Below are 27,188 nucleotides of genomic sequence, written 5' to 3' on the forward strand. Positions count from 1 at the left end.
ACGGCTCGCCGGTCTCGCACCTTGCTGTCAGCTCCCATTATGCCCCCTTGTTAACGTATCATTATTTTGTGCCAGACAAATGGTTCATTTGGTTCTCGCAGCCTGCTCCTTCATTAATCACACTGCTCATTCACCACCGAGCAGCTCTTTAGGTGCCACTTAGAAGACAGCACAAATTCCCCGAGATGGATCTGAGGAACATTTACTTGCCGGAGGCGGAGGCAGGGAACTGAAAAATGTGTGGTGTAAATGCCATCGGGGCTGGATGAGAGGTGCTCAGGGTAAGGGCAGCTGACACCGCAAGTATGGGGTGCAGCAGGAGACGCCTGCTTGTCCTTGTGCATGGGAGCAGGAGCTGAGCAGGACAGGGGCAGCCTTTCCCACCTGAGCACAGGGACCCCAGTGCCAGAGGTGCACGGGAACGCGATGGGCACCGCCTCACCTGTTTCCATTGTACGTTGCTTTGTAATCTCCGGGTGAGTGCAATGCCTCCTCCGTGTACATGGGCACCGGCGTCCTGACACACTCGTGGGAGCACTGCAGCGTTTCGTTGTAGGCTGTGAATATGTCCAGGCTGCTGGGCACACGGGCGGGGGTGAAGTCGGTCAGGTTCTGGCAGCTCTCCTCCTGCTGATTGATTTTGCGTTGGTGGCTGTTGCGCCGCGTGGTCCCGCTCTGCGCGCAGCTGGGGCGGTGAAGGAGAGGAACAGAAACACGACACAAAACACGGCGCTGACGCTTGAAAGAAGAACTCGCATTATCGACCATTAATTATACATCATTCAATATTAGATTACAATTCAGGCACTTTGGAAAGATCAGCCACAATCAAGCAGTCATTTTGCTTTATTTATTTATTTTTTTTAACGATCAAATTTAAATTTTAAATATAAGCTTTTAACTACCAGAAGAATTACTTAGCAAGTCACACGTTTATATCTGCGGGAAATGAAAGCCTTATTTTAAATGAAAAAAAAAAAAAAAAGCAGATGAGAACAATTAAGTTAAACCCCTTCTATTTGGGAGGCATCAAAAGGCTTTAATTATTGGGATAAATAACTCCAGAAACGTGCCTGACACCAGTGTTATTCCTTCCCAGCAGGGCCGGGTGAGCACCCTGGGCAGGGCTGGTGGCCAAATGGCTAGAGGGGAGAGTGGGTGGAAGCACTCTCCTGGCACATTTGCTGCAGGAGCAGCAGCACCCAAAGCACCCACCCTGCACACAGCCAGCACCCACCCGCCCTGCCCAAGGGGGGCATGCAGCACCCAGCGGGAGGCGCAGACGGTGTCCCACTTGGTGCCAGTGACTGAGCGATCTGGGTCAGCCCTGCCAGCCGTCCCCTGAAGCAGCTCGCAGTGTGCTGCTCCCCAGCCCTCGATGCTCTGCCTCTCGCACACGGGAAGCCCAACCTGCACAAGGGAACCAAGCTCTTGCCGGGAAATGCCAGAGCTGAGCCCGCTCACCAGGGTGCCACAGCTGACTGCGGGCTGAGCTTGCCTGCATGCATTCCCCAGCAGGTGCCCAATTCACTCACTGCAAACAAATTCTGCTCTTCACCCACACCAATCACCCTTCTCCCCGTCTCCTTTTTGGCTTCAGCATTCTGCTGTTCGAGCTGTCCCGCTGAGCTGTGGCCTGCCAGAGCCACAGTGCCTGGGCACGCAAAGACCTTGCTGGGACTGCCTGGCAGCACCTGGCACCAGCCCTTTTTGCTCTGTGGCACTTCAAATAGCTTGGCCTCTCAATCCCAGTAAGCAACCAGGCTTTTAATCAACCCGTTTTTCTAATTTACTTCCAGGCTCAGGGACTGAATTCCCGCAGTGCCCCCAGGGAGCACCGGGCTCCCATGGGTAGCGGGGGGTGCGCCGCAGCGGGGCTGGGGGCAGAGGTGGGAGAAACCCGCGGACAGGGATCCCAGTGCTGCCTGGGCCAGCAGCACCATGCTGCTGCAATCCTCGTGGTCCCAGAGGTGCAGCAGCAGTATTACACCCAGCAACACTGACCTCAAAGTAGGCCAGTTTCTCTGGGAAAATAGGTAAAGTCACGAGTGCCTGAAGCAAAAAGCTAACCTATTTTACCAGACGCGCAGCCATGGTAAGAGAATAAATGAGAGCAAATTAAGCTAGAGGAGCACATGAGCACTCCAGGGGATGGGCACACTTAGATGTGGCACCAACCAAGGCGCTTGGATAAAGCATTTCAGCCCTGGAGCTGCAGGAGAGGACGGAGAACAGAACCTCGGCCTGCGGAGCCACGTGGGCGCCTTGAGGCGCAGGGCAGGTCTTGCTGCCCGCTGCCATAGAAGGCAGGCTTTTGACGTCACCAGATGACATCACTGCAGGGATCTGGCACTAGTCAGTCACCAAGCAGTGACACACAAGTGCCCCCATGTGAATTCAGGCCCCTCGATCCTCACCACCTGCTCACATCAGACCATGGGCTTTGAGAAAGAGGTGCAGTGTTCACCCAAAGCTACCTGGGGTACAGGGAGCAGGCACAGGAACGCTTTGGGCAGTTTCCATGTAAAAACCACTTTCTCCTGAGATGCCTTTCACAGCCCGTCTCGGCTGTTGTGTGTTCCCATCAGGGAAGGCAACCCGTGCTGCAGCCCTGGCCCCCTGCCCACCCCAGCAGCACCACCCTGTCCGAGCCCACCACCGAGAGGCCTTACCAGTTTTTTAAGACAAGAGTTGTTATCAGAGCAGCTATGACCATGATGAGGGACACCGTAATAGTGATTATCTGATGGACCGCCAGACCTGCAAAGAAAAAACAAACATCAGAGAGAGCAGAGATGGGAAACCTGGGGGCTGCAGGGTAACACCGAGCAGAACCCACAGCCTCACAGAGACGTGCCCAGCCTGGCCCAGTCCCCCCAGCTCCAGCAGGAGGAAAGTTCCCACTGTGTGCACACCTCCGAGATGCTCCCGTGAGCCCCAGGGTGCCCCATCACATCCCCTGCCCTCCTCCTCCCAAAGCCCTTCCCCAGCACGGTGCTCACCGCCTGCAGGCAGCTCAGTGCAATTCTCCCTCCTGCATTACATAAAATAATCTTTAAACGGGGCTTCTCCTTTTCTATCCTCTCAAGTATGTTCCTTGTCAGCATGAATTAGGCACGAAGAACGGAAGAAATGTAAAGACGCATACCCTCTGGGATGGAACGGGAAACTTGAGCGCAGCCTTGCAGTGGGTGCAGGATTAACCAGAGATAATAATTACAGTACTAACTGCTGCTCACTTAAGAAGGTCGGATGGGCTCATTTTCTCCTAATTCACCTTACACAGGGTATAATTTTGGCTCGTGTATCATTCCTAATGAGCAGTTTGGAAACAAAAGCATCTCAATGTACAGTATGTTTGTGATTTTGTGCTGCTTTACAGTTGCAATTTCGTAATGAAATGATTTTCCTGGCTGCAGCCCAAGGATGTGCTATTTTTCACAAACAGATGTTGCAGCTCCTGATGGATGATGTTTTTAATAAATAAATAAATGTTAGCATGACAGGAAAATGAGCAGTTTTATATATTTATGTCTATATATAGATATAGATATGTATCCGTACAATACATACGTAGCGTTCCTGGCTCGTGTGGGTGTGCGTGGCAAGGAAATTGCTTCTTCCCATGCAAGAGCATGACAAGCCCTAGCCAGCTGCCTGCAGGCGAAGCTGGTGGAGCCAGGGAGAGCCCATGGAGCTGCCCCAATGTACCCGGCCCCGCCAGCATCATGCTGGGAGGGTGTGGGCAGGCGGTGGCACCGTGGCCAGCCGGGGCAGCAGCTCTCCGGAGCCAGCTCAGCGCTGCATCTCCAGCACCACATTTGTGTGCTGCTCTGCTGCCTTCTTGCAGAGAAAAACAGTTTGGGCTCCCCTCGGATTTGTTTTCTTGTCCTCCCCCTGCTCATCCGCACACCAGGGGTTTCACATCCCTGCCGATGTCCCCGCACTGCCAACAAGACCTGTCAATGCAGAGAAGCCGCCTGAGTCCAGCCCGGCTCCCAGGGCAGAGCTGCCACCTCCCAGGGGTACGCTGGTGCCCAAAGCCTCCTTGTCCACACAGCACTGGAGAACTGCCAATTCCCCAAAGCTCAGGGGCAGGGAACCCCCGCCAGCCTGATGGCCACACAGCACAGACACACCAGCCAGGAGCGACACCTTTTCAGGGAGCTGCAGACTTTCCCTGCTAGGATGCATCCCAAGTGCAAATCAAACGCGCAGAGATGTGAGCCTTGACAGTTTAATACAATAAAACCAAGGTCACCTTTGGCCAGCCTGATTCACCAAGCAGCTGGTGCCAGCGATGGCTCGCAATGAGGTCCCTGCTTCCCACGGCGCGGCGGTGCCAGGAGCACTGCTGAAGCCGCAGCTCACAGTGCATGCAGAGTGCTCACCTCCCAGGAGAGCCCTGGGGATGGCACAGCCAGAGCTCCTTGCTCTGAAAGCAAAGTGCTTCAAGGCAACTCCAAATTTCCTCTGAATGCTGCTCGTGAGCAAGGCTCTTCTTTGATATGAAACCTATCCACTGCTGCAGCCCAGCAGGAAAGAGGCTCCTGGGTCCAGCACGAAGCATTGTCTTTCTGCCCTAGGACTTGGATGCACTAACACAGACTGCAAGCAGCAGCTTGCAGGCTGCACAAGCAAGCCCCGAGCCCTCCCTCCAGCCTGCAAACCAGCTGCCAAAGGCCAAAACCAGCTTCCCCTTGCTACGCTCACACGAGGCATCTGGGCTCCCTGCTCCTGCTGCCCCATAGTCAGCAAGCACTGAGGGGTTTGTCCCCAGGGGTTCAGGATGCCAGGGATGCACTGTTGCCGTGGTCAGATGCAGTTATTCCAATGGACTGGGTACTCCTTTGTGCTCCGCTGAGACAGCAATGTAATTATAAGTGGAAAAAAGTCCAGAGAAGGGTGGATCATCATTCCATAAATCAATCCGTGGCTTTTCCCTTGCAATAGCTGTGTTGTGGCAGTTGGCAATGAGGTCGGGTCCTGCAGACAGCCGTAATGTGGTGGCTCCTGCACCACAAGCTCTTCTGGTTGCCGTTGTCTGATGATGTACAATGGAAAGTGATGGTGCGATGGACAAAATCACCTGTGCCCCTGACTGGGGGACAGGCCTGAAGGGGACAGAGAGGCATCCTTCAGGCAGAGGGATTCAGCAGCACAGGGTGTCCTGGGCTCCTCATGCCCACGTCGTGTCCCTTGCAGCCTTGGCATCAGGGTTTGGGGGGGAACCTTTCGCACCTCTCAGGGGTCGGCTCTCCTCCTTGCCTCTCTCTTGTCAGTGGCAGAAACACCAGGTGCCAGGATTTCAGCCACGAGCTGAGCTGCTGGCATAAAGAACAGTAAAAGCAAGAGCAAAACAATAAAAATCCCTCCAAATAAAACAGAAGTGTTTCTGGAAGGAGACGTACACAGCATCTTCTGGTGCTCATTGTGCTTTGCCAGAGGATGCGACGTGGGGGAGCTGGGGAGAGGAGCCTGAGCAACAAGCAGAAATCCTAGCTGATTCACTCCCCCAAGCAGGCAGAAGCCCCAGCACTGGTTCACCAAGATGCAGGGAGAGGCAGAATATTGGGAAAAACATGTCCTTTGGGGTCTGTACTTTGGGGTCTTCCTCTGCCCCTCGCCCCGCAAGCTGCACCGCGCTCCCTCCCTGGGGATGCAGCAGATGGCTGCCTGCCAGCGTCCTGGCGGAGACGGGGCAAGAGGGATGAGTCAGGGTTATTTTTCTCCCTCAACTCAAGCACCTATTTTGCAAATGACCCATTTCCTTCATTTACTCCCAATTACACTTCAATTGGTTCAAACAAACTGTGACAAGGTTCCTCTGGAGAACACTTGGCAGCAGCAGCTGCCGAAACAAAAGCGAGGGGCGCAAGAAGTGGAGGGCACGCACCCACCATGCAGCCGAGCATCCCGGGTGAGCATCCCGCTGCTCCTGGACAGGAGAGGTGTCCCGAGGGGCACAGGGACCGCCGTGCCGCCCACAGCCAGCCGGCCCCGGTGCTGCGCTGTGCCAGTGCCCTGCGTGTGCCGAGGTCAGGAGCAGCGGCGAGCCTGGCGGCAGCGGCACAACCGCCAGCCGCACCGCTCGCAGCGGTCTTGGAGCAGCTCCCAGTGGGACACCGCCAGGAAAGATAAAAGGAAAGGCTCTAAAAATAAAGTAAACCCAGCCCAGTGCCCAATTCCTTTGAAAACAAGCAGCTTCGGAAAGCAGACCTTCACAGAGACGGGAGCCGAGGAAGAGGCGGCAGGGGCGCGGGAGAGCCCACGATGCAATTAAAGCTCCGCTTACATAACCCAAAACACGCAGGCAGAACAGATTGCAGGTGGCAGAGCTCTGGGAAGGATGGCATCTCTTCTGATCAGGACGCATGGATTTTAAGAAGAGCTGGATAATTTTAGACTCTGGCACATACATAAGTTGCCATATGTACTAGTATAGTTCCTTTGCATTGCATATTAATTCTGCACCGAAGTCTGGGAGGATTTCAAGGGGATGGGAAATGTTTTTCCCAAGAGCGTTAACCACAGCAGAGCTAGAAACTGGGGACGGGACCTGACAGGTAACTGAGATGATTTCTTGGGAAGCCCTACAGTAATACCCACTAGAATAAGGACTAATTTGTCTCTGTTCTTACTTAGAAAATATATCAAATCCTTTCCTCCGGGCCTTCAAATAAATATATAGAACTGCACAAAGCAAAATCGATCAAGACTATCCAATCCGCAAGATAAGGTGTTAACGGATGGGGCATTCTGGGATGCAGGAACATCCCGTAAGGGACAGCACCCGAGGGAGTGCGGCAGGATGACAGAGAGAGAAGGCTACGAAGAGCAAAGCATTATTTTAAATACAGCCGTAGGAATCCGATCTGTCTGGAGGAAAGGGACCTGGAGAATAAAATCGATAGCTCATAAAGCAAAATTACCCTTCCGCCTTCAGCGCAGGCAGCCTCTGATGTGCGCAGCCCTGAGTGCATAACTCAGCTCAAGGACTGGGCCCCTAAAGCCCGGAGCTGCTGGGGCAGCGGTGGGACTGATCTGAAAGCAGCAATGCTGGGAGGGGCAGATTTATTTGCTCCCCCTGCCACGTGGCTCTGGCTGGGCTGCTCAGTCCCGCTGCTGCTGATCCCACGGGCAGCAGCATCAAGGCAGCAGCCTTCCCCACGTCACTGCGGATCTGCACAGCCAGAAGCCACGAGCTGCCTTGCTCTCCCCTTGCCCTGCTTTGTCTTCTGGAGGAATAGCATCCTGATTTCTTTACGCAGGCGCCTTCACTCACTGGGTCCCTCAGCAAAACCCGTCACTTCGCATCTCTGTGGGCAAAGCCCCAGCAGCAGAAGGGGATGGCACGATGCTGCTGCGTGCACCACCCTTTGCTCCTCATGCACTGCTCTGCTTCCTTCCTCCAAGCACCTAGAAATGCCCGGGGACATCCCCAGCAGGGGCTTTGGGGTCAGAGAGCTTTGTCCAGGGCTGGGCAGATCCCAGGGCCAGCACCCGTGTGCACGAGGACGTGCGCCCCATGTCCAGAGCCTGCTGAGGCTGCTTCTTCTCAATGGAAAACTGTCTCCTCCTTCACCATCATGCTTCCACACTTTGTTTCAACACAGAATACATTTGCATGCTGAATTGCTCACTTTTTTTTTTTTTTCTTACTAAAAATCCTCCCATTTTTTCCAGGATTTTTCTGTTACTTCCTCCTTTCAACCAATCAAAAATGAAACAAAACAAAACAAAACAAATTCATGCCTCATTTCCAGGCCGGTGGGTGCCAGGTTCGGGGACTCGGTGCCCACCCTGCCTTCTTGGTGTTTCTCCTGCTCCATAGCTGCTCTGATGCCACGGTTGTTCTGCTCTAATTGATGCAGGGCGGTTGCTGGGCCCCATTCACCTTCTCTTTCCTGTTTTTTTCTTCTTCTGCCTGTAGTGGGTTTACATGGCAAGGTTTTGGTAGCAGGGGGCCATAGGGGTGGCTTCTGTGAGAAGGATCTAGAAGCTGCCCCATGTTTGGTAAGGGCTCCACTGCTGACCAGAGCTGAGCCAGTAAGTGATGTTGTTTGCGCCTCTGTGAGAGCAGATTTAAGAGAGGAAAAAAAACGCTGCGCCACACAGCAGCTGGGAGAGTGAGAGGAGTGAGGAACAGCCTTGTAGGCGCCAAGGTCAGTGAAGAAGGAGGGGGAGAGGTGCTCCAGGCGCCGGAGCAGAAGTCCCCTGCGGCCTGTGGTGAGGACCATGGTGAAGCAGGATGTCCCCCTGCAGCCCATGGAGCACCACGGTGGAGCAGGGTTCCACGCTGCAGACCGTGGAGGAGACCACAGTGAAGCAGGTGGCCCTGAACCGACGGAGACTGCGGCCTGTGGAAGACCCCTGCCGGAGCAGATTCCGGGCCGGACCTGCAGCCCGTGGAGAGGAGACCATGCAGGAGCAGGTGACCTGGCAGGAGCTGCTGCCCGTGGGGGACCCAGCTTGGAGCAGTTTGCTCCCGAGGGATGGACCCCGTGGTACGGACCCATATCTGGAGCAGTTCTTGAAGAGCTGCTGCCTGTGGGAAGCCCATGCCGGATCAGTTCAGCAAGGACTGCATCCCGTGGGTGGGACCCCACAGCACAGGGGACGAGAGTGACCGAGAAGGAGCGGCAGAGAAGAAGTGCTATAGACTGACCATAACCCCCACTCCTCCGTTCCCCTGCGCCACTTGGGGGGAGGAGGTGGAAGAGGGTGAATGGGGGAAGGTGCTTTTGGTTTCTTTTCTTTGTTTCTCACTTCTCTAGCTCATTAGCAATAGGCAATAAATCTTACTATCTCCCTATGCTGAGTCTGTTTTGCCCGTCACAATAATTACTGTGTGATCTCCTCGTCCTTATCTCAACCCTTGAGCCTCTTTCATCATATTTTCTCCCCGTTCCTCTTTGAGGAGGGGGAGTGAGACAGCGGTTGTGGTGGAGCTTGGCCGCCCACCTAAATAAAACCACCACACTGCCTCAAGTAATCCTGGAGGTGCTTGGCTCTGGCATCACTTTTCCTAGGGGAGTGTAAACTTTTGGCACATTCATGGAGCATCTGGTGACTGTGGGGTCCCAGCGCAAGGAGGTGAAGTTTGGGCAGGTGCTGCCAGCACCCAGCTCAGCCCCGCTGAAGTCCCCTCTCCCTGGAAACAGTAAGTCTGAGAACATTTTAAATCACACATGGCTGACACCACCTCATTACAGAAGCAGGTGGTCATTTAATGACACGCTGATACCCGGAGCAGCAGCCAGGTTAGCGCTGGGTCCCGGCACGGTGCCGCCGCTCGGGTGCAGCCAGCTGCAGCTGCACGGAGCGCAAAGACCTCCTCCCAGCACGGGGACTGCAAGCACTTCACTGTTACAAGGCTTTTACTAGTAAATTTGACGCAGTGACCATTTAACTCGAGGGTAATTACAGGAGAAGTATTTAATGGAATTGAAAGTGTGTCCAAACCCCCGTGCTTCTGCTAGTGCAGCAGAATTTAATGTGTCGCATGCCAGGAGGGAAAGCTCTTCAAAGGCGCTCTTTGAACCCTTGGAAATGCTGAAATATGGCTGGGATTTTCCATTCGCACATCGTCCTTCTGAGCACTGCTCTCACCTGGGACTTCTCCCCACAAAGCACCAGGCTGGCATTTCCAGGTCCCAACCCAGCACTCTGGCCACGCAGCCCGCTTCATGACTCACAGCTACGGCTGCCCCATCATGGAGCTGCCCCAGCCACAGCTGCTCAGATCTGGCACCCGGAGCACCCCAGTCTTTAGGAGAAATCTCAGTGTCACATTTCTTGTTTTGGAGAACAAGACACACAGACTTGTGGAAACCCACCTCCAGTGCCCACACGGGCAGTGGCTGAGGGACTCGCCTGTTCAGATGCACGGAGAGGAGACATGCATCAAACTGTAAAATGGGATTTTGAGTTCCCAAAATTGAGGGAAAAAAATCCAATCTTCTCAAAGCAAGCAAATGCTAGGCCACTTTTTTTGTATGTTAAAGACCATATATTTGCTACCAAGATGAAAGTGCTGAATTTTGGCCTTTCTATCCACCTTTTGAAATGGCTCCTGGACAGCTCTGCATCAACAGAATTAATTCCATGAGAAAATCCATTTGAGACTAATGTGTCGCTACTGCAGAAGTGTGCAATGGCAGCGAACAGGAGATATAAGCTCTTAATTAAAAACAAAGAGAACCTCTATCCCCCAAGGCCTTTATTTCAACAACACTGGTTAGGGAGACCCTATTTTTCATTTTCCCAATAAAAACAGCTACGAGCCACAGCTCTTTGAAGACCCTCATCAAGGCCTCTAAGCTGCATGAAATTAGAAAAAGAGGAAACAGCTTCGTTTTGTTTTGCAGAGTATAATCTTGAGTTACCGTTCGTGGCAGAAAAACAACAGCTGCTCTGACTACCTGCTACATCTCAGCCAGGAGAGCTGCAATTAAGCACCTAAGTGCCTTCCTGCACATATGCCTGATGATTGCCTCCCAGAGCTCCGCCGCTTGCTCCTTTTCCCCTACCCTAACCCTAGTTACGACCCTGAGCCCACATTTTCCCCAGCAGCTCATGGGTGACTCCAGTCGAGATGCTGGATGGGGGCAGGATTCCTGAGGAGCCCCCAGGCTCTGCTGGCACGGGGGGAGCACGGGAGGTGTGGGGGGCACCGAGGGGCTGCCGGAGGTGGGCGCGGGGCACGGCGTGAATGGCACGGGGTGAGCTGGGGAGGGAAGATCTTGATTGCAGCCCGCAATTAGACACATGAGGTCAGGCCCTGCCGCCTCTCGCTCATCAATCAGAGCATCACCTCCGGTCAGGGAGAGGCCATCACAAACAGGCTGCAGGCAGCAAAAAAAAACTGGCTCATGAGAGCAGCTGAAGAACTTATAAAGAGGGAAACAATGAAAGTGCAGACGGAATCAGTGCCTGTGGGAATTATTCCCCAGCCAAAATAACCTCCTAAGTCATTTCCACAGCGAGTTACCATGAAAGCATCAAAACCTCACAGAAGCCAAAAAGCCCGTGTCGTCGCCCTGCTGCTGCTCTGCCTGCATTCAGCTCGGAGCAGAAGCATATCAGGCAGTCGGTCACGCTGCATCCTCCAGCCTGACCGGCAGCTCAGAACCCGCTACCTTAAATAACCGAGAGAGCAGCGGATTTCTTGCTGTTGGCCTGGTAACTGTCGATGGTGCTTGGCCTGGTTCCTCGCCTGAGTCCTAGCAGGCTGAGTCCGGCCAGAAGCTGGAGCCTGCAGCCACACCATAGCAGAAGGGAGGTATCAGGCACGTGGTCCCTGCTCCAGGTCGGCCGAGGTTTGGGCACCAGACCCCTGGGGATAGCCGCGGGCCAGGCAAAACCACCCAGCACGTGCCCAGGGGTCACAGGGCTACAGCATTAATGTTCTCAAGATGCATGCTGCTCCCGATCCCCGGCAGTCTCATCTAGCCTGTAAAAATGCCTTCGGATAGAAAAATTCAACGGGGAGAGTGGCATGACCGTTCCATAGCAGTCGCAGCCACAAATAGCCTTTTCCCAGGGGGGATCAGCGTGATTTTGCCATAATTCTATCCACAGTGCTGCTTAATAGCTTTTAAGAAAAATAATCTCCAATAAACGAGAGGGCTGACCTGGTGTGCTGGGAAATGTCCTTGGCTCAGCTCCTGCTAACACCTCAGCCCCTCTCAGAGCAGAGCAGAGCCTGGGCTGTCCCAGGGATGCTGCGCTGCGCCCTCAGCCCGGCCAGGGAGCCCCGCGGGGCCAGGGCTGCGAAACCACCCCGATCAGCTCCAAAACCTCACCGAGGCAGCACCAATAATCCCTGAGTTAAAATGCGGCTCTTCAGCAACAAAAAGCTACAGTTCCTGGAAATCTTCTGGTATTTCGAGTTGGACCGTGGAAAGGAGAAGAATATCCTGCCACTGCTTGGAAATACTTGTGCCAAGAAAGAAGATCCTAGAGGCTTACGCTAAAGACACGGGGACTTATCTGCTCAGGTGTTACAGCAAATATCACCATGCAATAAATATTTCTGAGAGCAGGAGAGGAGCATTTCTGGCTCATTTAGCCACACGTGGGTGAAGGCACACAAGCACACACAACATCTGCTAATCCCAGGGAAAACAGCAGCCCCTTCTCCCTCGTCAGAGGAGGCTCAGCTTACAGCCACGCTGGCTTCTTGCTTCAGGTGCCATCCTCACCTCCCAGTTCCTCCACCCTTAAGGAAAACCGTGCTGTTGTGCAGCTGATGCCTGGCCTTAAGAAGCCTCCTTTGGAAACCTCCCAGGACAAGCACGAGCCCTGGCTCTTGTGCCATGCCGGTGCCCCTCGGTGTGGCACCGTGAGCCCCTGGCTGTGCCAGGGAGGGAACACAGACCCCAGGCTGGTGGGGACATGGGGACCCTGCACATGCTGCTGGGTGGGACACACTTTGACTGTGCCTCTGTGGTAACAGGGGGAAGAGATGGATTTTCCTGATTTTTCTCTTTCCACGGCACTGCCTGGCTGTGCACTGCTGGGCGCCGGCCCTGATGAGCCTTCCTGCAGGCGTGGCGGACAGGGCTGTGCAACAAAACGCAACCTCACCTCCAGCTCGGCAGAAGCTGTTTTAGATTTAGAGGAGAGATTTCAATTGAAAGCTTGATAATTCTGCAGAACTGATGGGTTTCCCAACTGGTGCACAGGACAGGAGGGGGGGAGGGGGGATGAGGAGAAGCCCATCCGTGCCAGAGCCCCCTGGCCCCAAATGCAAGGCCAGGAGAAGGGCAAGGACACAGCCCACCGGGGGGGGGATGTGCTGGGCGGGGGGGCCCAGCACATCCCAGCCCATCCCAGCCCGTGCTGGTTCTGCAGCTCCGTCCTGAGGCCTGTCAGCCCGTGCCTACTCAGCCGCACCTCATTAACTGCACACAGGCAAACAGACGGAGCTGGTGGGAGCGCCAGGTGGCAGGGGTGGGGGCTGTAGTGAGGTCCCTGCCCTGCCCGCTCTGCACAGCCCAGTTGGAGCCCCCTGCCATGGCTGTGGATGGCTTTGGGAGCGATGACTCCAAGAGACCAAGCACAAACTGATAAATCATCAGCCGTTCTGTGCTGCCTCAGGCTCCTCTTCTGCATGGTGAGATGTGGGGGTCACACAAACAGCCCCCTCTTCGGGGAGGCGCCTGGCCCCGGGCACCTCCTGCAGGCAAAGCAGAGGACCCTGCTCTTCCTCTCCGGGCAGGAGCCCAGCCACCCCGGGTGCCAGTGACACGGCAGGGCAGGGCCAGGGCGAGGGGACACTGGCACACCACTTGCGGGTGCTCGCTCAGCGACCGCCCCGCGCCCCGGCCCCTCTGTCGCTGCCCCTGCAGGGCCGAGCCTGCAGTGGCTCCCAACGCCTTTGCACAGCAGATCAAAGCGGCAGCTCCCTCCCAGTCGCCCAGGGTTTTCTTTTAAACACATTTTATCTTTAATTAATTCCTTTGAAGCCTTTCGCACAGGCTATCTCGTCGCATCCAGCGGCCCCTCTCCCGTACCCTCTGTTTGAAGGCAGGGTCACCTCCCGGCAGGGAGGCGCACGTCTCCGCACCATCATTTATCCATGCTGCGCTCCCAGCCAGCGCGCAGGGAGGGGGTGCTGGGGGCAGCCGCCAGCTCAGCACCACTGAGGTGCTCGGGATGCCCACACAGCCCCATGCCACCCCACGACCCTGGCCATGCACGGTGCCAATGGCACCAACACGAGCTCCTTTACGAGCATGCTGCGTGCAGAGTATGATGCCAAATTCACCGTGCACCGGCCATCAAATAACCATTAAGAGCAGCAGACGGCACATAAAGTCTTCTGCCTAATAAAGCACTTAAAGGTTTAATTAAAGATGGCTTTATTCTAATAATACTGAAAGGAAGGCCTCAGACAACTCAGCGAGTGCAATTCATGCTTAAACTTCGACAGCCCCTGATTCACGCTTTTCCTTTTCTTTTTTTGGCTGAGCCAGTAGGAAGAGCAGATCCTCGCTCCTGCGGAGGCCAGCAGCCTGCAGACAGCACCGCGCCACCACGGCGACAAAAGCTCTGTTACAACCTTTGCCTCTCGCAGCACTATGGAATTTTAATTATTTCTCTCCTTACATGCTCCGTCGTAAAATGAATATGACAGCCCCCGAAAAAGGAAGCACATTTTTGAAAACCATAAGCATAAACTACGCATGGGTGAACATATTGAGTCCCCATCTGACTGCCATCAGCACTCTCGCCAGGCGCTGAACAGACATAGGTGGCACAGGGATAAACACACCTGATTTTCAGTTTACTTGCTACAAAAAAAATAAAAAAATAAAAAAATAAAAAATCTTAACGATAACACCCACCACAAACTGAGCTGCACGCACTACCTCCTTTTTTTTTCTTTTTTGGACACCAGAAGCAATCACTTGTCTATCTTTTCTCCTCCTAAGCAGGATTTTTGCTATTCCACTGAAATTTTTAGGCTTGTTTTTCTGCTGGTGAGTCACATAAAGATTGTTTCTTATTATTTTTTCTCTCTTCTTAACCAAGAAGGAGTGGGGCAAGAGGAAAACCTGAGCAGGATTGCAGTAATTGCTTGCCTAACCGAATGCCACCGTGTTTGCCGAAGTGTGGGAAGCGGTGCTGTGCTGGGAGCTGAGCGTGCAGGTCTCCACCAGGTCCCCACCAGACCCTCACCAGGTTCCCATCAGACCCTCACCAGGTCCCCACCAGGTCCCCTGGCCTCACACCCTTGCCAGCAGGGCACAGGACCTCCTGGCCACGCACACGGCAGATGGAAGGCACAGCCATGGCTGTGCTCACGTGAGTGACGGTTTCTCCCAGCATCTGAAAGCATTTCTGGATGAATTAGTATTCCCCTCCCAGTCACTTTGTGACTCACTCCCCATCCTCAGCCATCATCCCACACCAAGCCCTGCAGATCGGAAGGCGAAAGCTTTTGTCCCCCGAAGCGCGGCAGCTCCCTGTAGGTGTGCGCAGGGAGGGCAGCAGGGGGGAAAGCAGTGCTTCCACGAGTGCCATGGCTGCTGAACTGCTCCAACTGCATACGAGACCCCTTGGGACAGCAGCGAGGGTGCTGCTGGTGGGCTGGAAGCTCGTGGGAGCCTCTGTGAAGGCGATGGCCCGGGGATGCTGAAGGCCCACAGCCTCCAAGCACGGTGCCTCTGCACCTCACCCTCCCATACCGCCGGCAGTGCTGCTGCGCAGGGCTGCAGGACGGCGGTTTGTGATATTCACTGAGGCACATCAAGAGTACAAACAAGTTACCTAATCCTAATTTGTAGCCATATGTTTTTCCAGGCAGAGAACAAACACTTCCAGCCGCTAGAGCTTATGTAACGGAGAGGAGCAGGGCTCGCACGACGCATGGGCTTCCACGTGCGTGCCGCCAGCGCTGTGGTCAGTGCTTCGGGGTGCTGCTGGCCGCTTCCTTGCCATGGTGAAGGGCCGAGGGGGACCCTGCTGCTGCCAACATGCTGCTCCCGACCTCCCGCGGCTCCCTCCTGCCATTTCATGCCCAAAGGGAAGCATGGAGTAGCGGGATCCTGGTAGGAGCTGTCACCCTGCGGCCAGGCTGGCCATGGGGCTGGCAGTAATACAGGCTTTAAGTAAGAGGTTTAAACGCCTTTTTCCTCAGTGTCCTGCCTGCCCCAGCAGCAGTCCTGGTGGAGCTTTTGGTCGTCTTCTCTCATGCAGCCGCAGCACAGGAGTTTCCTCCCCGTCCTGAGCCTTTGTGCCTCGTGAGGGAGCCTTCCCCCCGAGCAGCTCACCAGGGCTGCTTGCTCTGATGAAGCAGCTTCCTCGCTGGGATTTGACGTACAGCAAGAAAGGGCTCTGTGCTCCCCTCCAAGACCTCGCAGGAGGTTTCCTGGGTGCTTAGCACGGATAACAGCAACAAAAGCAAATTCGGAGCTCAGGCACTTTTCAATTTAGGGCGGAGAGGCTGAGATAAGAAGGTCCCTTAGCCCAGGAAAGGAGTTTATTGTATCCACCATTCAGTGGAAAGAAGATCATTAACAAAAGCTCTGATCCTGGAAAAGCCCCTAATGGGGGCTCGGAGCAGCAGTGGGAGCCCCCAGGGAGCTCCCAGCTCCACAGCCCTGGGGCCGTGCTGGAGGCTGCAATCCGGGCTGGGCAACGCCGCAGCGCGAGGCCACGAGGCTCAGCATCTCGCCAGGGACTTCAGGCCGCTGGCGGTTTGTGCTGGGAATTATTGATGCTCCACAGCTAATTCATCCAGCTGATTCTAACTCTATTCATTCATTTATTTATTTATTAACAAAAAGATGCGCGGGTTGGGTGATTTTTCTCTGCCACAAATAACTTCAAGTTAGGAACAACATTCTGGTTGGTTTTCCCCTTTCTCCCAAGCAGGGCGTGCTAGATAAATTCATCAGGATTAAGATCAGATCATAAAATTCCTTTTCGTTTTGACTAGAAAATCACTGTGGGCTAAAAGCAGTCAATGCACAGTGAATATATTCTGTAAACTGTGTAACAGTATGCCACAGTTTAATACTGGTAATAACAAATATAATTTGAAATAAATGGGAACCTGCTTTCTCATCCATGTCCATGCAGCAAATAGTGCTGGTGGAACGTATTACAGTAACTGAGTGCTGCACTAAATTTGATTACGGAAGATGGTTTGTGGAAGTGTACTGATAATAGGAAGAATACAGCAAGCTGCTAGAAAATGTCTCAGATAAAAGTGATGAATCAGAGCTTCCATTTGTTTCCCAAGTGCTCATTTGAAATCACTCATCTCAGAGTCGGGCGGCGTTTCCGCAATGGCAACCCGTGCCATGGCACCCCCGTGCCAGGATCCCCTGGCTATGGATCTGCCATTCCCCGTGAGCCTCCGCCGCACACCGAGGCTTGGTCGTGCCACTCAGCTCCGCACCCAGCATTGCCACTGCTACCCAGGGCTGTTTCAGGACAGATCCAGAGCAGAGCGCCGCACCCAAGCCGTGATGGCACACACAGAGGAGCCAGGACAGATGGACAAACCACCCCAACTGGCCAGGCAAACCACCCCAATCAGCCAGAGGAGCACTGCTCATCCTGCTCCTGTCGGACATCCCCCAGCACCGCGGCACAGGATGGCACAACCCCACCCCATGGGAACGGCAGGCGCTGTGCTCAGTGCCCCGGACGGTACCTGAGGTGTCTCCCAGGCCGCGGGGCGGGCGGGCGTCCTTGCCACCGCTGCTGTGGCCGGCGGCCGGCTCGGCGGTGCTGGGGCGGCCAGGGCTGCCGCGGGGCGCCTCGCCGCCGGGCGTGGGAGCCGGGCTGCTGGGGGGCGGCGCGGCAGCGGCGGTGGTGGCGGCGGTGGTGGTGGCAGCGGTGGTGGTGGTGGTGGCGGCGGTGGTGGTGGCGGCGGTGGTGGTGAAGGTGCCGGGCAGCGTGCTGCTCTCCAGGGAGTCCTCCTCGCCCGTGGGGCCCCAGACGATGACCTCGGGCAGCGCCGTGGGCCGCCCGTCCCGGGGGGCGAAGCCACGGCCCCGCAGCTGCCTCCTGGCGCGGGGAAGGGGAACAGGGGGCGGCCGGCGGGAGCGGGGGGCGCAGGGCCAGGGGGGAAGGGGGCGCCGCGGCTCCTCGCTGCCGCCCATGCCCCACAGCGCACCGCGGGGCAGTCTGTGCCGGTGCGCTGGCCGCGGCGAGAGCCGGACCCCGACGGGCTCACAGCTGGCGAGGTCCATGGCGAGGTGGAACATGGCTATCAACATCCAAGCATGGCTTCCTAGCGGGCAACCTGACCTGCGGACAGACAGTGGAGCGTGTTAGAGAGAGGAAGAGCACAGCTGACACAACAGATGGCTTTTCGTGACCCCCTTCCTAAGGTGGGGAGTGAAACCCTGAAGCCCAAACATGTCCAACCTGGTGACACCCCCCAGCCCCATCAGCGCTGCAAGGGGACGCTGCCACCTCCTCACGCTCCAGGCAGTGCTCCCCCAACAGCAATGCAGGATGCCCCTGCCACCCACTCCCCTTTCCACTGCCAAAGCGGAACGGCACAGATCCCGAGAGCTACGAGAAAGCCACGGCTGCATGTAGGGAGAGCAGCCGTGGATGGACGTCCTTCCATCTCCGACGCTGCGAGCAGCCAGCGAGCTGGCTCAGGGGACGTTTCTGTCCCTCACTTTTGAGCTGCAAGAGGGGCACAGGCGAGGCAGGAGGAGGTGGAGGGCAGGTACATGCACCGCAGCCTGCATTTGATTGCACGAAGCCCAGGAACCCGCTGGCACGAGCGGCAGCCGCACCGTGCTGGCACCGAGCGCTGGATGCGATCTCGCCTCGTGCGAGCCCACGGCAGGCGGCGGCGGCGCTAACCAGTCAATGAGTTAGTGCGGGAGAGTGCATGAACGCTCGCTTCTGCATGTGTAACCCACTTCTTATTAATCAGGTCGCTGTGACTCAAAAGGAGCAGCTATTCCCCGGGCGCGGGGAGGGCTGGGTGTGCGGCGCGGCACCGCCTGCAATCCCAGCACCGCGCCCGGCCACGCGCCTGCCGTGTGGGATGCGCCCGTGCTGCTCCTTCCCCTAGCGAAGCCCCCAGCCTGGCAGGGAAATGATGAGCAGCCCGCTTAACTGCGCTCTTTGTGGATAAATGGAATCGCTGGAAATCGCACTGAACTGTCAGCAGGTTAATTATTTTAAATTTTGCTTTGATGTAAAGTGCCACCATTATTTCATGTCAAATCCCTCTTTCTTTCTCAGTTATATCTTACCTTGAGAAGTTCTGCTCTAGCTCGTATCTTCCCCTATGATGTTATTTCAGTGTTTCACGGAAAGAAAATGCCTGAGATATGCAGGGCTTTTTGCTTTTTCAGAAAAAAAAAAATAACAGGCCAAAGCCCCAAAATCTTTACTCCGTTTTTATTCGGCTTTTACACAAGAAAGACTTTTGTCGAACTCAGCAGGAGTTAATGAGAGCTTTATATTGCTAAATAGACTAATCCTCCACAGCACTGTACCCTGTAAAGTCATTGGTAGCACTACAAAATGTGCATCTGGCTGACAGAAGAATTGTATACTCCCTCCGTGCGTGAGCAAATGAAGCCAATGGAGATGACCTGGATACTCTGAGGCGCAGTCTTTTTCTGCTCAAAGCATTTTTCTTTTTTCTTCCTAATTGGCTATTTTTTCAAAGCATAACAGCATTTATTTTGGGGAGGAAAAAGGCGATGCACGGAAAGAGCGCAGAAGGAGAAAGGGAAGAGCCAGCAACAAACAACATAAACCAAAATAGTTCAGGCTGGGGGAGGAAAAATTTCAAGATGTTAAAAAAAAAAAAAAAAAAAAAAAGCACACAAAATACATTGTTGGTGCGTTTTTTTAGAGGCCAGCTGGGCCGGGTGCAGCGCCCCACCCAGGCAGCACCATCCCCCCAGGCACGGCTGCGCTGGGGGCACCGAGCTATCTTTGCTCCTGCTGAAACTGCCTCTGCCACGGGTTTGTAAGGGAGGGCGCGTGGGGGTTCGCACTCCTGAGCTAGCTTCGTGGCTCTGTCCCCCATGAGATTTTGGGAGCCGAGCCGAACACTAACTCAAGGCACAGACGTAATCGGATTTGGGCACAAAGAGCATCCCCACGTGCTGCGCACCGGCAGCTCCGCGGGCAAAGCCGGTGAGCAGCCAGGTCGGGCTTCCAGCAAGAGCATCCCACGTGGGGTCACCTTAGCAATATTCACAGCCCCGCTGTCACCCCAGCAGCATGCCAGGCTCAATTTCAGCCTCCGCCTAACTCCTGATGCGATTTGAAATTTCTCCTTGCGAGGAAGGAGAGGTGCCAGGCACCTCCCCAGCACTACGCGCACCCCGAGCAGCGCGCCCACAGCACCCATGCGCGCACATGCGCACACCCAAACCTCTTCACTGCCGGTCTGGTCCTCCAGGAGAAAGCAGTGCAAATGATGCACTTTTATTAATAGCCGCTGAATGAGGAGAAGGAAAATGAAACCAGCCCAAACTTGGTTGTCGCTGAATCCCAGCTGTTGTCTTTTAGCTTCTCAAAGACAAAATACCGGTCCTCAGTACTTGGGATTGGCAGCTCCCAGAGAAAAGCAGATTTTTCCCCTCATCCCATTTCCTCCTGCTTGCTCATGACATTCTCAAGTCGCAGCAGTGGTGGCAGAGCCCCAGCACTCCGCAGCACCAGGGCTGGTTCTGGCCAGCCCTCAGCTCGTGGGGCTTGGCTCCAGCACGGGCCATGCCCGAGCACCCCGGGGCTGCTCCCTGCAGCGCAGGGAGGATGCGGGGAAGACGCAGCGCACAGCACACGACCCCTGCCTCCCCGTGCGGGTCACGCAGAAACCCCGCACCCAAGCACGGTGCCACCAGGTGATGCCCAAAGGCAGGGGACGTCCCTCGCTCCTGGCTTCGCTCCCCAGGCTCGGTCTGGCCCCTGAGCCTCTGGTGATGGGCAGGCACATCCAGGGCTCCTCTGGGGCAGCACAAGGCAGTCCCCAACAGCACCCCAAGGGTTGTGGGGTCACCTGCCTGCTGCAGCCCTTGGGGCAATGCCAGCCATGGCCCCGGCCGCCTGCCGGCTGGCACATCCCCAGGCACAGCTCCTGGGGGGGGGGGGGGGGGGGGGAGCTGCCAGTCCGGTCACCTCGCAGGAATCGCGTGAGGCACGCGATCTTCTGAGGGCTTTGCAACGACAGAGGAGAGAAAGTGTCCTTCAGCACAAATAGCAGCGTGTGGGAGTCGGCGTCGTCCAGGCAACGCAGCGCGGTGCGCGCAGAGCGGCGCTGGGGATGTGGCAGCGCAGCGGGGCCGGCAGTGAGCGGTCCTGGGGCTCCGGTGGGAGCAGCCCCCGCCCCCCATCCCTGTTCAGGCTGGGGGTTTCAGCTTGCTCTCCCCATGTCCCCCAGCCCCAGCCCAGCCTCCTGCCAGTGCTGAGGGTGACAGAAGTGTCCCACGGGGCTGCCTGGGGATGCATCTACCCCAGACTCCTGCCTCACCCTGGTAAGGGGGCTGTCCAAAGCCCGGGCTATCCTGCAGGAGCCTGATGCTCCCGGCATGCTGCCCCCAGGGACCCCCCGTGCCCACTCACCCCAAGCCGGGTGTAAGCCCCTGCTCAGCTCTCAGGGGGCGTGAGCAGAGAGCTGCTGCTGGTCGCAGGCGGCTGTGAGCAACTCGCTGCTGGCGCAGCTATTCCGAGGCACGGCACTCAGAGGACTTACAATCTTTGCTGATGCATCAAATGGCACACAAATCCTCCTCCGACTGCACGCACTGCATCTCACCAGGCAGAAAGCAGAGGGCAGAGGAACAAAAACTGCTCACAGCACCTGCAGGAACTTACTGCTAAGTGTGCTGACGGCTGCGGCACCACGACCTGCACAGGGACCGGCAGGGTCCCTTACACTGCTCACCGCATCCTTGGGAGACCAGGGCTTTGACTATCCACAACCCCCTCCCTCACCCTCTACTATTTTCCTCATTGCAAAGAAAGTAGGGAAAAGCGTGGGCAATGATTTCTTTTCCCTTCTTGGAGGTGAATGAGAGCGTTATCCTGAAATGTCCTCCAAACTCAGGGGAAAGTTCAACAGAACTTGGCAAGGCAGTTCGGCAAAGAAAAGAGCAGCAGAGAGATCTGAAACCACGGAATCCCTTCTTTGCCTCCTCGCCCAGGAGCCTTTGTTCCCGTGCACCACAAATCGGCTCCCATGGCTTAATGGATGGTGAGCAGGCCGTATTTTCACGCAGTAAGAGAAACTCCTACAAATATTTACACGCGCTTAACGACAAGTACAGGAGCAGTTGACTGAATTCAATGAAACCGCTCCGATAATTACAGTGATTGCACGCGGGGCCTGCAGGGACCATTGACGACCATCGCAGCACCCAGCCGAGCTCTGCGCCGAGCGCGGCCCTGCAGCAGCCCCCGCGGAGCCCTGCCACGGTGCACAGAAGGAGGCACGCGTTCCTGTGCTTCATAATTAGTTGTGAAATTACTGGTGTCGGTACGTCAGAGGCAAAACTTGGGTTAAACACTTGAATAATTACATGTCTGTTATGCGGATTTTAATTAGGTTTCCTTGCAGCTCGGCAGCGCAGAAGGCGCGGTGGGGGGTTGGGGGCTGGGGGAGGTGGGCTCCATGGGCATGTGGGGGGGCGCGGGGGCTTTCCAACCCCTCGTCCCCAGGGCATTGGTGGCACGAGGATGAGCAGGAGGAGGCGAGCTGCTGGTTTCTCCTGAGCATTGCGCCCCGCGGATGACCACCCACAAGCAGCTGGGTGCTCCCAGAACCATGGCAGGGCAGGACCCTGGCTTGGAGGGGTGCAGGGGTGCAAGCCCCTCCGGGACACACAGCATTTCAGCCTGGCACGCTCCTCTCCATGCAGCATCTCCATTTCCAGAGGGGTGATTCTCCTCCACAGCCCCCCGAATCAGCCCCCGCACTGCTCCAGCAGCCCAGAGGACAGGTTCTCCAGAGCATGTTAAATGGGACTATTAGCCAGTTTAATTTCCTGGCAGAAATAAAAACACACAAATATTTAGTCATTTGTTTTCCCTCCCTTTTCGCCTGCTCTTTTAGAAAGGGACAACTCAGACATCAACAACAAATAACCCGCTAGCGAGATTAAATCCCTTAGCTGGAAGCACAGCAGTGAGGGGGAGAAACCAGCAGGTTTTGCACTTTGAGCTGAGCTCAGGACAGCCTGCACTAACTCCCAAATCACAGACCCCGGCCCCAAGGGATGCAGCCCGGGCATCACCCAGAGCATCCAGACAAGCCTCGCCGCTCTGCTTTTGGACCCGGGGCTGGTGCCAGGTTTGGGGCTGTTCTGGGGCACCTGGGCTCCTGCTGCCCCGCTCACAGCGAGCGCCTTGCTCGCAGCCTCCTGCCCCTGCTGGGGATGTTTGTTCCTTCCCAGCTGGCTGTCCCCCTGCCCAGCCTGGCAGAAAAGCCTAAATCCCGTTCCTTGTGGGGATTTTCCCTCTTTCAACTCCAACGACTTTGCTGAGCACCTTGAGAACAGAGATTGTCTCTGTTTTCAAGGTGACGGCGCTACCAGCCGGAAGGTGCTGAGAGCATTCCTTACAGCCCCACTGCCTGCCTTGCACGATACTTTCTCCCCAGTATGAAAATCCCTTTGTAAATCCTCTCCGACGCAGCCATTTGCTTTGAAGAGCAGGGAAGCTGGCACTTCAGAAGCAGATTAATTCGAGGGGGCACGGGGGTCTGATCTCGCTGTGCTCTCGTGCTGGGAACGTTGTGCTGGGGATACTGTCATGCCCAGGGCTCCTCCTGGGGCTCTCCCCATCAGCTCCTGCCCGCGGGGCACGCCATGGCCATGCCCAGCCCCTTCCCTCGGGTGAGGCTTCATTTACAGCCAGAAGCTGCTGAGCGTTTTGCCAGTCAAGCACACGCAAGAGAAATGCTTTGCTCATTCTTATTCCCAGAGCGTGGACGAACCTCAAATCCAGGATTTTCTCTGTTCTGCCATTACCGCCTCTGTTCCTCGGCCTCCCTCACAAACACATGAAATAGGGGGCTGGCAGACCTGGTCCCAGATTCCCCTTGAGCCCCTTCCCAGAGGTGAAAGCCGAACCACCACCGCTCAGAGACCCGCAGGGATGCCTCTCCCCAGGGACTGCCGGTGTGCACAGGCCGAGGCTCTTGGAACACCTTAGCAGCTCTGAGGCACGTGCCCAGTCCATATGGGCGCAGAGCATTAATTACGTTACGTTTCCAAACCAGTACAGAGCACAGAGGGGTTAGGTGTTGCTTTTCAAATGACGAAGCTGTATGCAGTGACATAGCAGTCTCCAAATGCGTTACAGGGTTTGGACAGAAATATGCATGAAAAACAAAGCACATAAAGGAAAATGAGAGCAGGCAGGATAATCAGAGTAACCCCCCTTCTGTGCCCTCCGTGCACGTTATTTTGCATTTCTATCTGCAGAGACAGCCTGGCACGAGCGCCCCAAGGGCAGAGTGGGCTGCAGCAGCATGAAGTCCAGAGATGTGATGGTGCACATTGCCTCGAGCCCGAGTGTGCTCGGGGCTGGTGGCATCCCAGTGCCATGTCTTCGGGGACGGGGTGCCCGGGCACCCATGCGGCTCGGTGCCACCTCGACCTCGCCGTTTCTCATGCACTGCCTGGGGCAGTCCCTCCTGGTGACAGCCAGGTCTTTCCCAAGAAGCTGCCATTAGAGCACAGTGCAGGGGCTGTAGGTGTGCTGTCCCAAAGCCCCTGAAGCCCAGCGCTGCAGCGATGCTGCTTTCAGAAATCAGCCACTGCCAGCTCCTGGTGCCAATCCCCGCGTGCGGGAGGGGAAGGCAGGGAGATCCAGCGTGGCTGGTGAACAGGAGGAGGAACATGATGGGAAGGGAAAACATCTTGTACTGCTCCAAGGCAAGTTGTTTTTAGGCTGCCCTTGCCCTTTCTCTTCAGGTGCCACCTGACGTTGTTGGTTCCTGCAGGAAGGGCACAGCCGCATGGGAACAAAACCCCTCTGCAGGTCTGCAGCTCCCTGGTGTGCTGAGGACGTCCCGGTCCCACTGACCCTCTGGGGACACGGAGCCCCTGCACCACTGGTCCTGCGGGTGAGAGGTGGGTTAATCCAGCAGCTGCAAAACCAGGATACGTGCTGCACGCCTGGAAATCCCTGAATTTGGTCATCTGTCAAAGCAATTAACTAGGATCAGGGCCACAGAGTGGCTTTGACAAATTGCAAAATACAAATTGTCAGCAGCTTGCAAGCCATTTGCAAATAACCCATTTCACTGAAGCCTCAAAAGACTCACTCGAGTGTGAATCTATAGGGCAGCAAGGCAGAGGTGCTGATTTGCATCCCTTTCATAAGGTACTTGTTTTCTCTCCAAAAACGGCCCCTTTCTCCCATGACTGTGGAGACACTTCACAGGCAGCCGTAAATGCAGAATAGGCTGATTTTTAATGCAGAATTATACAAATGGAACCATTCTTCCATTTCATGCCTCATGTTAGGTAATGTATTGGTGTTGCACAGGGAATCAAGGTTATGTCCTTGTTTTGATGATTTACGAACTGAGCATTTTACATCTCCAAACAGCAAGCACTACAGAGACAAAAATATTCCCACGACCGCCAGGACAAGCAGGAGATGTGACAGGGCGATGCTGGCTCGTCCCAGGCAAGGTGCAGCATCCTTGCGGCATGGACCTGGGCGCTGGGCTCCAGGAAGAGTCCTTGCCAGCGCAGCTCTGCACCCTACACGGGCGTTCAGGTCACCACACGTTACAGGAATATTTAGAAGAACTCCCTGGTTTCACATGGAAACAATGCTGCTTTATCTCGGAGGGTGACTTCCATGCTGGAGCAAAGGGAAGAGAGGGGAAAGCTCCCAGGGCAGCAGGCTACCCGCCTGCAGCTGCGTGTCCTCTCCCAGGTGGGGACTGCAGCCACGGGTGCGTGCCGCAGCCCTTCCCCTCCCCAGCCCCGGTTCTGTGTGTGATGCTCCCTGCAGCGCTGCCACTGTCCTTTGTCGGGGAGCTACAGCTACAAGCCATTGCCATGGAAATAGAGGAGCACCATTGCACTCCGGGGCTGAACAGCCCCTGGGATGGGCTGGGAGGAGGAAAGCAGCAAATTCCCATGCATGGGCAGATGACAAGACACGTGTGGGCTCAGCATGGGCTGGCACCAGGAGGGCTCCACAGATTGCTCCTGGGCAATGCCTGGACATTGCTGTGAAGCCAGCCCTGCCGGGCCTGGCCGAGTGACAACACGTTGTCTGGAGCCCCAAATCCCTTCAAGTTAATTACAAATTGAAGAAAACATGGCTGCCAAGGTCTTTAAAGCTGGGCCTGGGAATTAAGGCACAGAAGCTGACATACAGTAGCACCTAGGTAAATTAAACGTGCCACATCACTACCTATTCATATTACAGAACTGAGCTTCAGGATTACATACTAATAAAAGTGGTATTTAAAACAATTCCTAAGTTCCTTCCCTCTCCCCTCTCCCCACAAGTAATTAAACTGACAACACTTCGTGCAGTGGAAGAGAGGGGATTTATTACAGAAGAAAATTAGAAGGGGGTGAAGCACACCAAATTCCCACTGCCAGGCTCTCGCAGCCATGCAGACAGAGCACGTTCCTGCTGGAAATGGGGCAGGGCTGGGGAAGGAGCAGCCCTGGTGCTCGGGTGTGCATGCCCCCAAGGCGCAATGTGCGTGCAGGGCAAAGGCTGCATGCTCCCGGCAGTGCCAGGACACCCAGGCGAACCCTAGTTACCCGACCGAGCAGGGGAACAGCAGCATGCCCCAAACCCAGGCTCTCATAGCATTTAAGTGGCACGGTTTCACAGCTACGACACGCGCTTCCATTTCCAGCAGGAGGCCGGACAGCGGCAGCGGGGCCGCTTGCATCCACAGCCCTTCCGCAACTGCCTTCAGTTCACCCAGCTGCAAATAAGTAATTTTAACATCTGAATAGCAGCGAGCGGGGAAGGCGTAATTAATACCCAGCGGTATCTCCAACATGCTGATACGGTAGGCGCAGACCCTGCCAAGGCTGTCAGGGAGCGGAGCTGGCTCGGCGGTGCCGCGGCCCCGTCTGTTCGCATGGATGGGCCCTGTCCTTCCAGCAGCTGGGGAAGGTCGAGCCCGATCCTGAGCCCATGGCACTGCCCCGCCGGGGTCTGTGCCACCTAAACTCAGACTTGTGCCAGAGGGCTCCTGGTGCTCCTCCCTTCCACCCTGAGAGGAGCAGCATAGCAAGAACGGAGAGAAAACCCTGAGCTTGGGTTTCAGCCCCCATTTTCAAACATTTTGATGCATGCCGACAGGGTGCAGGGTGCCCCGCGCCCCGCTGCTGGCACCAGGGGGGCAGGAGCGCAGCCGGCATGGGGAGCCCCCAGTGTGGCTGGCACGGGGGTAGCAAACACCACCAAAGATCTCTGGCATAGCTTGACTGGCTCTGACAAGGACACAGCAGCTGTTATAGACTGTTTTACCCGGCCGTGTGGGATTATTTCAGATAGGATTTGAAAAGCACTGGGGGCGGGCGGGGGAGAAGCCCGGGAAGGCAGCATGAGCCTTCAGGCAGAGAAACGTCTTCAGCAAGTTTCTGTGTAAAACCTGAGCTCGGGTATTCACCTGCTGCTGCTCTGACAAGCATCCAGCCAGCCGACAGAAAACAAGCGACAGGCAGGCTGCCTGCCCTGGCGAGAGT

The 27,188-nt window shown here is 55.7% G+C and overlaps 1 protein-coding gene across 2 annotated transcripts in view; it reads right to left on the reverse strand.

Annotated features, from left to right (window-relative positions):
- Positions 1 to 27,188, reverse strand: part of AJAP1 (adherens junctions associated protein 1) — a 44,695-nt gene that overhangs the window by 6,408 nt on the left and 11,099 nt on the right. For both annotated transcript variants that reach the window (XM_035344779.1, XM_035344778.1), the window contains exons 2-4: positions 17,174 to 17,772; positions 2,673 to 2,760; positions 443 to 685 (exon numbers count right to left, since the gene is read on the reverse strand). In XM_035344779.1, coding sequence (XP_035200670.1) covers positions 443 to 685; positions 2,673 to 2,760; positions 17,174 to 17,772 — 930 coding nt within the window. The remainder of the gene's footprint in view (positions 1 to 442; positions 686 to 2,672; positions 2,761 to 17,173; positions 17,773 to 27,188) is intronic.

The sequence above is a fragment of the Oxyura jamaicensis genome, chromosome 21 (assembly GCF_011077185.1).
Source record: "Oxyura jamaicensis isolate SHBP4307 breed ruddy duck chromosome 21, BPBGC_Ojam_1.0, whole genome shotgun sequence".
NCBI lineage: Eukaryota > Metazoa > Chordata > Aves > Anseriformes > Anatidae > Oxyura > Oxyura jamaicensis.